The 10,415-nt window shown below is 59.7% G+C and overlaps 1 protein-coding gene across 1 annotated transcript; it reads left to right on the top strand.

Moving 5' to 3' along the window:
• Positions 1-5,176: 5,176 nt before the first annotated feature.
• Positions 5,177-9,636, top strand: PODNL1 (podocan like 1). Its single transcript, XM_030879880.2, has 9 exons — positions 5,177-5,455; positions 5,951-6,044; positions 6,324-6,388; positions 6,521-6,630; positions 6,878-7,034; positions 7,297-7,412; positions 7,862-8,519; positions 9,215-9,363; positions 9,486-9,636. The coding sequence occupies exons 1-9, from the start codon at positions 5,177-5,179 to the stop codon at positions 9,634-9,636; spliced, it is 1,779 nt and encodes a 592-aa protein (XP_030735740.1).
• The last annotated feature ends 779 nt before the right edge of the window (positions 9,637-10,415 follow it).

Raw genomic sequence — 10,415 nt, 5'->3', positions numbered from 1 at the left:
ATAAAATACGTATATATATAGTATATATGGACATATATAATACAGTTGCTATATATATCCTTTTACATATATATGTATGTGTATCCTTTCATGTATTTATATAAAATCTATATAAATGAAAGGAGATTTATCATGAGGAATTGACTTAAGTGATTCTGGAGGATGAGAAGCCCCACAAGCTGCTGTCTGGAAGCTGGGGACCCGGGAAGGCCGGTGGCATAATTCCAGTCTGAGGCCTGAGAACCAGGGGCGCCGATGGCGTACATCCCAGTCCTGGGGCAAGAGAAGACTGATGTCCCAGCTCAAGCAGGCAGGCAGGACAAGAGAAAAGGGGTGAGTTCCTCCTTCCTCCGTCTTTCATTCTGTTCAGAGCTGCTGTAGATTGGGTGAAGCCCAGGCACATTGGGGAGGGTCACTGAGTTTACTGAGTCCACTGATAACCCATGCTAAGCTCCTCTGGAAACATCCTCACAGATGTGCCCAGAAAGAATGTTTAATCTGGGGGGTCCCATGACCCAATGAAATGTTTTCATATGATTTTATATTTGACACATTTAACCATCACCAACGAGTATGTGGCAGGTACATCTGTAGTTTTACCAGATACTTTCAGGTTCCTTTCTGACCCTCCTTCTCCATGGCCATCGCTGGCTTCTCTTCTGCCCACCCCTCAAGCATAAGCATCCCTCGGGGGTCTCCCTTGGACTCCCTTCTGTTCTCCTTCTAGACTTTCTCCTTGGTGGATATAATCCATGCCGTGTCTCTACAGTGAGGTGAGAGGAGGGGAGGGAATTCCCTGGTGGGCCAGTGGTTAGGACTCTGCGCTTCCACTGCAGGTAGTGTGGGTTCAATCCCTAGTCAGGCACAGCCCAAAAAAAAAAAAAAAGAAAAAAGAAAAGAAAAGAAAAGGGTGTGGGGGGGAGAGAAGAAATAAAAGAGAGAGAAATGGTGGCTTAAACAAGAGAGAGACCTCTTTTTCACGCCTGGTCAAAATGACTGACGCTGGTTGTTTGGAAAAGCCTGAAATTCCAGGGGCTGCTTTGATATCTCTGAGTCTCGTAGGGCCTCAAAGGTCTAACTGTGTTTCCCTGCTTTTGTCAGATATGCATCCCCACCCCCAACCACCTGACTTGTTTCTCTATCAGCCAGACCAGCCACACCCCATGTGGTCCTCGACCTAATGGGTTTCACCTCTCTGCCAGACTGAGAAATTATTCAAACAAGACAATCACATCCTCTGATGGGAACCAGAGGGCACCCCTCCCTTTTGTCACTACCAAGCCCATCTCCCACAGCCCCTGCTTCTTGGTTCAGCTGCTGAGTGTACCCCCAACCATGGGGCTCAGTGCCCTCCTCCAATTCTGGCCTGTGAATGTGACTAACTAATCATCAGATGATGTCGTCTATCCATATTAGGTGTCATGTGTTTGGCCATCTTGTACTATTTAGGGCATGTGATTCCTCTTTCACCAACGGGGTCAATAGGAGGTGATCAAAACACTGGTCAGTTCATGGGTAGCACAGCCTTCCATGGTATGTGAGACCCAGGTTCCTGCTATCTTGTTGCTCCACCATTCAAGGCCTCTAGTCCCAAGGCAATGTCATGGCCCAAAATGGCTGATGGAGTTCCAGCCATCACATCTACATTCCATCAGTAGGAAACAGAAAAGCACCCCCCTTTCCTCAAAGTTGCACACACCACTTCTGCTTACATATGGCCACATCCACCTGCAAGGGAGCCTAGGAAATGTAGTTCTTTATTCTAGACAGCCATATGCCTGTCTAAATATCAGTAATTTTATGGACTGGGTCCAGATCCTGAGGGACTTATCAGCCAGATGAAGGCTGACTGAGGAATTTGGCCTTAGCCTGTGTCTCAAGGCTGGATGCCATCATAGGATGAGGAGGGGCAGGCCCAAGGTGTGCCTTGGGATCATTAACTGCTACTGAGTTAAGACCCCTCCTTTCCTCTTCTAATTGGGAAAAAACTACATTTTCCATCAGCTTCTTGCTCCCTCCTACATCAACCCTGCCTCTTCTTCCCACCAACCAAAATAAGACCAGATTGCTGCACTAGCTGCTCACGGTGTTACTGCAACCCGCTGACTCCACGGTCATCCCTACTCTGAGATCAGAGCCTCAGGGAAATCAAGAGACACCAACAGCCCTTCCCCATGCAAACTTCCCCACACATACAGACACAATTCTACATGTATTTCATAAAGGTGTACTAAATGCTGATTCTGCCAGGCTCTACGTTGGTGGACCATACTCCTTTGCTGTCCCTGCAGAACTCCCTCCTGGGCAGGGCAGGGCAGTGGAGGACTGAGCTGGGCTGGGCAGAGCTGGGCTGTGCTGGACTGGGCTGGGCACTGCAGAGTGTAGAGAAGGGAGTTTGTTGCAGGAAGATAAGGCCAGTGGGTCATTTACAAGAGTGGTGATTATGTTCCTAGCCAATCAGCACATTCCATCTCTCTGTGGCCACAGGGACTGATTCCAGATGGACATGTGACCAAAGCTAGGCCAATGACATATAACCTTGGGGCTTTCAGCAGGACTAAAGCTGGAGCTATCTTGGCACTGCACAGAGAATCCTGCCAGTAGAGCTGAGAGGTAGAGAGAGACTCCATCCGTAAGGTGTCATCCTTAAGGTGTCATCCAGTCCCTGGATCCAGCTATGCCTGAAGGACAGCCCCTCAACATTTCCATTCATGAGTTAATAAATACCCTTGTTTGTATTAGTTAGTTTGGCTTCGATTCTCTACCCTTTGCAACTTTAAGAGGCCTGCCAGAAACTCACACAGCTTGTTTCTCATTGCCACTTCCCTGGGGTTAGGATCAGTGCAGTAGTTCAGTAACTCTGTGGGGCTGGCCGCATTACGCGGCTAGGGAGACTAAGGGCCTTCTACACAATGTCCAAGCTAGTGGTGGTCAGTCCCACAGGGAGAGCCTGGAGTGGGCCCATTGTTCTCTTCTGGTCAAAGCTAAGACATGTCTTCTGTCCTAGCCCTGAGGGACCCCTCTCCTGAGGCCACACAGTCCTGGGAAACGTGGTCAAATGAGTACATTTTTGGGTCCAAGTTTCCTCCTCTGTGGAAGAGGGATTAATAATACAGACACCCTCTGTCTCCATCATTCTTCCACATCTTAGTCCCTTCTTCCTTCCCACCTGATATACTTCACTTCCATCACCCCATGGCTTGATCCCCCCCCCAAGCCCCCTGTAGTTGGTGCTGTCTGGGGCCTACCATGCCCCCCTCTGGCCTCACCAGCAGGCATGTAATATCTCTTTAGGGATGGAGTCTACTCTACCCAAACTGCCAGGGAATTCAGATCCCTTTGGGGCAGCTCTCAACCAGTGACTGATGGAGGGAGTTGGAGGATCAATACCCCAGCTCTCTCACCCCTCGGGTGAGATGACTCTGATCCCCCAGGGTTCCCCAGCGAGACTGAGCCCCAGATGCCTATAGTGAGAATTTGCTTAATTACAAGAGTGACCAAACTATCCCAATGTGACCAGGACTGAGGGTTCCCCAGATGCAGGATTTTGAGAGCTAAAGTTGGCAAGTTCCAGGCAAGTTGATTACCCCAGTGATAACGCATCGATTCATGACTGTTCCCTTCCTTCTCTCTGCCACATCCCTGCTCCCCTACAGCTGCTGTCTCCCAGACAAATACACTCAGTCCTCATCTCAATCTGTTTCTGAGAGACCCCAATCTCCTTCATGGCCTCTGAGCAGCCCATCAGCCACTCCAACCCAAGCTGAGCACTTGTGGGGCAGATGCTGTGCTGGGAACTTTCGGCCCACTACCTGCCTTTGCCTTGTGACCGCCTTTTGAGGAGGGGGTCTTCTGTCAGCTGCATTTTATGCATTGGAAAGCTGAGGTTTGACAGGAAAATGACTTCTCTGAAGTCTCACGGGTAAGTGGCGTGTCTCGGGGGATCGGACCTGGGGCAGAGACGGGCTTCCTCACCCCTCAGCACACACTTCCGCTCTGCGGTTGAGGGCCTGGCATGTGCTGGGCACCGTCTCACCCCCTTCTCTTTTTTTTTGCAGTACGCGGGCCTCTCACTGCTGTGGCCTCTCCCGTCGCGGAGCACAGGCTCCGGACGCACAGGCTCAGCGGCCGTGGCTCACGGGCCCAGCCGCTCCGCGGCATGTGGGACCTTCCCGGACCGGGGCACGAACCCGTGTCCCCTGCATCGGCTGGCAGACTCTCAACCACTGCGCCACCAGGGAAGCCCTCACCCCCTTCTTATGCATGATTTCATTTAATCCTTACACCACTCCCGGGAGGCGAGGCAACTATTCCCCCACTTTGCAGAGCGGGAAACCAAGGCCTGGAGAGGTGGCGGAGCCCAGGTTCAAGCCCAGGCAGGCTGCCACTGAGCGCACATCCTTAACCACCAGGCTGGTGCCTCAATACGTGTAATTTCCTTTTGGGCGGCGGCTGTGGCTATTTGGGGATGGGGGAGCCTGGCTGCCAGTGAGGCCAGCTGGCGGGGGGGGAGGAGGGGCCCAGATGGCAGACCTGGCTGGGAGCCCACAGACCGGTGTCTGGACTGGCAGGCTGAGCCCAGGCCTGCCCTGACCCATCATTGCCAGCGCCGGTTCCTTGGGGACCCTCCTGTGCCCTGAAGCATCCTCCACTCCTCTGCCCCCACCTCTACTCCTGCGGTTGGCCCAAATACCAGACAGGGCAAATCTCAGCTTTCCCCCAAACATTCCTCGCTCCTGTGGCCCGGCCCAGGCTGGCCGAGGTTACGCAAGCAGAGCTGGGGAGGTGGCGGGGGCGGGGGGGGGGGAGGGGGGTGGTGGCGCGGAGGATTGGGGGGAGGTGGGTGGGACAGAGGGGACAGGCTGGCCTGTCCTCATCACCCCATCCGGTGCCTGCCTGCCCTCCGCAGGGTGGGGAAAGGGCGGGCCAGCTCCCCTGAGCCCCTGGGAGAACAGGCTGGCGGGGGGGAGAGTGGCCAGCGCCAAGAGATGGGGGGCGGTGGCGGCCACAGCAGAACCTCCAGGAGGTGACCGCCTGCTTTCCATTAGGGAACCCTGGTCAGCAGTTCCGGCAAGACGGCAGACCTGGGGCTGGCTATGGTAAGTTGGGGCAGGGGAGGGTCTGAGGGTGGGGCCTGCCTGCCCGCCCCCCTCCATGCGGGGATGCTCCTGTCGCCATGGTGACCCGGTGCCCAGCCTGGGGACACCCTGAGCCGTCCCTCAACTCCCAGTGGCTGAGCCTACTGCTGTTGCCCCTGCTGCTGCCTGGGCCCCCGCCCGCCCTCGGCATGGAGGACGCCTCGTTCCCCCACCTGGGGGAGAGCTCGCAGCCCCCGCCCCGGGCCTGCCCCCCACGCTGCTCCTGCCCCCGGGCTGACACAGTGGACTGTGCCGGCCTGGACCTTCGAGTGTTCCCGGACAACATCACCAGGGCAGCTCAACACCTCTCCCTGCAGGTGGGGCCTGGGGTGGGGGCGCAGGGTAGCTCTCAGGGGAAGCGGGGAGCCTGGGGAGTGGTTGGGTTGAGAGTGATGGGGTGTGGGGTCCACGTGCAGGGGTGAGGCATTGGGCGTGAGGGTCTTGGCACTGATGCGAGTCGGCCTTGAGGAGGGTGCAGGGCCCTGTGTGTCCGGTGAGAGGAGGTGGGGGCACAGATATTGGAAGTGGGAGGGGCTGAGGGTTTAGGGGTGTCGGGGAAGTCAACGTCTGGTGATTACGGGGTTGCTTGGGGTCAGCGTGGCGGGGCATTTGAGATCAACTGTAGGGGTGCATGGGGTGCTGGGGGCCACTCTCTTTTTGGTTACAGGGTTGTTCCGAGGTAATAAGGCATTTGGGATCGAGTAGAGGGTGATGGGGTGTCAGAGCTCACTGCTGAGGCTGACGGGAAGCTGAGAAGCAGGGCCCAGGGTCACGGGGGTCAGGGTGTGAGTGCCCCGCTCCCTGCCCCACAGAACAACCAGCTCCAGGAGCTCCCCTACAACGAGCTGTCACGCCTTAGCGGCTTGCGGACCCTCAATCTCCACAACAACCTCATCTCCTCCGAGGGTGAGGGGGACGATGGGAGGCGGCCCCTCCCCACCACGGTCCCCGCCGCCCTCTCCCTCCCCAGCTCGGTCTGTGGGCAGGTCTGCGGCTGTTCCCAGCACTGCCCTTTGCTGAGCAGGATGGAAACTCAGGGGATGGGGGGCAGGGGCTGTGGCTTTTGAGGATGTGGGGGGCGGGGCCTGGAGGAGCCTCTGCCAGTCCCTGGCTGGGTGGGAGCACAGACTCCGCCCTGCCCCCACCCCACACCAGCGGTCCCCTCACTGCCCACCTCATTCACAGGCCTGCCTGACGAGGCCTTTGAGTCCCTCACGCAGCTGCAGCACATCTACATGGCCCACAACAAGGTGAGCCCCCCCCACACACACACACACACGGTGCAGCCGGGCTGGGGTCACATAGCGCAGAGGGTAGATGGGACAGCGGGCGGTGGGGTGCAGGAGCGGGGCCACAGGACCAGTGCAACTCTACTCCCGCAGCTCTCTGTGGCCCCCCAGTTTCTGCCCCGCTCCCTCCGTGTCGCTGATCTGGCTGCTAACAAAGTGACGGAGATCTTCCCGCTCACCTTTGGGGAGAAGCCTGCGCTCAGGTAGCCCCTGGCCCAGCCCAGGCCCCAGGGGTCTCAGATATGCCCGGGGTCACTCCCCACCTTGGGGGGGGTCTGGTGGGGAGACAGGGCCCTGGATGCTCTGTTTGGAGAACTCAAGACTGAAGCAGAGACCACGTACGCTCACACACACACACACACACACACACTCTCACACTGAAGGTGGCTGGGGTGTGGGGCGGTGGGGAGGCCAGGGCGGGGCTGGTGGCCGGAGCCTGGCTCCCCTCAGGTCCGTGTACCTCCACAACAACCAGCTGAGCAATGCGGGCCTGCCGCCCGACGCCTTCCACGGCTCCCAGGCAGTTGTCACCCTCAGTCTCTCCAGCAACCGGCTCAGCTATGTGCCGCCCAGCCTGCCGTCCTCGCTGGAGCTGCTCCACCTGCAGGTGCCCCTCCTTCCCCTCACCATCCCCGGGTCCCCACCTCCCTGGGCTCCCTGCACCTCTCTCCTGAGACACCCCGACACCTCCTTGTTATCCCAGTAGTCAGAAATGTCTCTGAGTCCCTTCCACTGGCACTGGTCGCTCACAAGCTCTCTGTGGGCAGCCTTGCTCAAGCGAGCTCCTGGTCCCTTACTCAAGAGCCCTCTGTGGCTCCCCACTGCCCTCTGTCCCGGACCCTCAGTCTCATGCTCTGCTCCCTTCCCAGAACAACCTCATCTCCAAGGTGCCCCGAGGAGCCCTGAGTCGCCAGACCCACCTCCGGGAGCTCTACCTTCAGCACAACCAGCTGACGGACAGCGGCCTGCACGCCACCACGTTCAGGTGGGGCCTGGGGACAGGGGGTTCGGGGGTGCGGCCTCGTGCCGGCAGTAGGGGCTGAGGATTCAGCATCTGGGGGCCCCAGGCCTCCATCCCCCACCTCTGTATGACTCTTAACTCAAGGCCTCACTTGGTGAGCGCCTACAATGGGCCAGGCTCAGCCAGGCACCTGGCAGCATCCTTGTCTCCAACCACACCCTGGGCCTCAGTCCTACTACCCAACAACACGGTTGCCACGTGAACATCTCAGACCCAGAACTCTGTCCTGGTCACCCCTACATTTAACCCTCAGTCTGGAATCTGCCCTGATCACCCCCAGGTTTACCTCCTACCCAGATCTCTCAACTCATCACCCCCAAGTTGGAATCTCCAGCTTACGTCTCTCGGGACCAGCCCTCAACACCCCCCACTCTGGGCGCCCAGCCCGACGCCGACCCTCTCTCTCCTGCCAGCAAGCTGCACGGCCTCGAGTACCTGGACCTGTCCCACAACCAGCTGGCCGCGGTGCCCGCCGGCCTGCCGCACACCCTGGCCGTGCTGCACCTGGGCCGCAACCGCATCCGCTGGGTGGAGGCTGCCCGGCTGCGCGGCCTGCGAGGGCTGCGCTACCTGCTGCTGCAGCACAATCAGCTGGGGGCGGCGGGGCTGCCGGCCGGGGCACTGCGGCCGCTGCGGGGCCTGCACACGCTGCATCTCTACGGCAACGGGTTGGACCGCGTGCCCCAGGCGCTGCCCCGCCGCCTGCGGGCCCTGGTGCTGCCCCACAACCGCGTGACCACGCTGGGTGCCCGCGATCTGGCCGCCACGCCCGGCCTGGCTGAGCTCAACCTGGCCTATAACCGCCTGGCCAGTGCCTGCGTGCACCGCCGGGCCTTCCGCCGGCTGCGGGCCCTGCGCAGCCTCGATCTGGCCGGCAACCAGCTGACCCTGCTGCCCTCTGGCCTGCCCGCCAGCCTGCGCACCCTGCGGCTGCAGCGAAACCAGCTGCGGGCCCTCGAGCCTGAGCCGCTGGCCGGCCTGGACCAGCTTCAGGAGCTCTGCCTGGCGCATAACCGGCTGCGTGTGGGTGACATCGGGCCTGGCACCTGGCATGAGCTGCAGGCCCTCCAGGTCAGGGGTGGGCTGCTTGGCCACACTGAATGCCCGCAGGTGTCCCCACAGCCCCTCCACTCCCCGGCCGGCCTGCCCAGCAACTCCCCTGCAAGGCTCTGAGATGCCACAAAGAGAGCTCCCACTGCAGGCCAGCCCTGGGGTGGATAAGACAGATCCAGCCCCCAGACCTTTGTCTGTGCTGCCCCTGCCACCTGGTCCTCCACGACCACCCCTCCACCTCCCCAGCCTCTAGCTCCTTCTGAGTGCTGTCGATGCCCCAGAATTCAGGCCATGTGTGGGTGCCGGGCGCTACTCTAGGCCCTGGAGATGCCACTGGGCACAGAGGACACAGCTCCTGGCCCCTGGCACAGACATCCTAGTTAGGGGGAGAGCAGTCAGCAACAACCATAAGCAAACAGTTGCTAGAAGGGCACGAGGAGGTAAAGGAAGGACCATCTTTGTGAGGGATTAACTGAACCAATGGTTCCCACAGCAGGCAGCGACCCTGCCTGTCTGGGCCCCCACCACCTAGAACAGGGCCTGCCCCAGAGGGGACTCAGTTTACCTCTGTTGAGGGCAGGATTTGGCAGTCACAAAGTAGCTGAGGGAGGGGGCAGAAGGACCGGGCTGGGAGGAGAGCAGTTTGGGGCTTGGCTAAACGGGTGGCCCAGGGCCTGGGGCCGCCACGGCGCCATCTCTGCCCGCCTGCCCAGGTGCTGGACCTCAGCCACAACGAGCTGTCCTTCGTGCCCCCCGACCTGCCTGAGGCCCTCGAGGAGCTGCACCTGCAGGGCAACCGCATCAGCCACGTGGGCCCCGAAGCCTTCCTCAGCACGCCCCGCCTACGTGCCCTCTTCCTCAGGTGCCCTGAGGGTGGCAGGGCCAGGGGGCTCCAGGTGGACAAGGGAGGGCTGTGGGGGACGTGAGCAGGCCTGGGGGGGCACCTCCCCTCAAAAACGCCCTCACGCCCACCTCTCGTTCCAGGGCCAACAGGCTTCACGTGACCAGCATAGCGCCCGAGGCCTTCCTGGGCCTCCCGCACCTTCGCGTGGTGGACACAACGGGTAACCCTGAGCCAGTCCTGGTGCAGCTGCCACCCACAGCCCCACGTCGGCCACGGGCAGAGGGCCCCTGAGCCTGGAGGGGCGCAGTAGAGCAGCCCAGACACCTGGGGCTCTGCTGGGCTGTGGACTAAGGAGACAGCGCCCAACCTGGGGCTCGAGCTGGCTCTCTCAGGCCTGGAGAGCTGGGCCCGCCTAACCCACGCTGGCCAGGATGCTGGGACAGGGGTGCCACCTCGACACACAGGGAGCCCAGGGAGAGACTGAAGCGTGCAGCTCGCACACTGGGTGTGCAGGCAACTCCGACCCTGCTGGACACTCCCCCACTGCCCGTGCAGATGGACACAGCAACAATAAAGCCTAGCCCGGGACCTCCCTCGCCGTCCAGTGGTTAAGACTCCGTGCTTCCACTGCAGGGGGCGCAGGTTCGATCCCTGGATAGGGAACTAAGATCCCACATGCCACACAGTGCAGCCAACAACAAAAGCCTAGCCCTTTCAAGTGTTCACCACCGGCCAGGTGCCCTTCAGCTTGTGGGAGGGGCTCTCGTCTTCCCTGCGTCCAGCAGAAGCAGCTGGAGCTCTGGGATGCTAAGTGGGTCAGGCAATTTGGCCCAGGTCCTGCAGCCAGTGAGCGGCAGGGCTGGCTGTCAAGGCCCTGAGACACACACGGGTCACCAGGCACCACCACGTATGACCTGGCCACACGTGTAAACCCAGATACGCCCAAGGCCACCAGCTGAAGAGATACTCGCGGATGCCCCCAGGTGGGCCACAGACGCTCATGACACGTGCACAGGCCTTCACACACGTCCTCGCAGCAAGTGTGCGCGGAGCACACACCCTTCATGGGC

The sequence above is a fragment of the Globicephala melas genome, chromosome 3 (assembly GCF_963455315.2).
Source record: "Globicephala melas chromosome 3, mGloMel1.2, whole genome shotgun sequence".
Classification (NCBI taxonomy): Eukaryota; Metazoa; Chordata; class Mammalia; order Artiodactyla; family Delphinidae; genus Globicephala; species Globicephala melas.
The sequence above is the reverse complement of the archived record's forward strand: the minus strand, read 5'-3'. Positions and strand labels throughout refer to the sequence as shown.

Bases quoted from the DNA above. Each gene is read 5' to 3' on its own strand.
- PODNL1 (XM_030879880.2), top strand. From the start codon at position 5,177: ATGGTGACCCGGTGCCCAGCCTGGGGACACCCTGAGCCGTCCCTCAAC. The intron at 7,035-7,296 runs GTGCCCCTCCTT...CTCCCTTCCCAG, and splicing joins TGGAGCTGCTCCACCTGCAG to AACAACCTCATCTCCAAGGT. The intron at 8,520-9,214 runs GTCAGGGGTGGG...CCGCCTGCCCAG, and splicing joins ATGAGCTGCAGGCCCTCCAG to GTGCTGGACCTCAGCCACAA.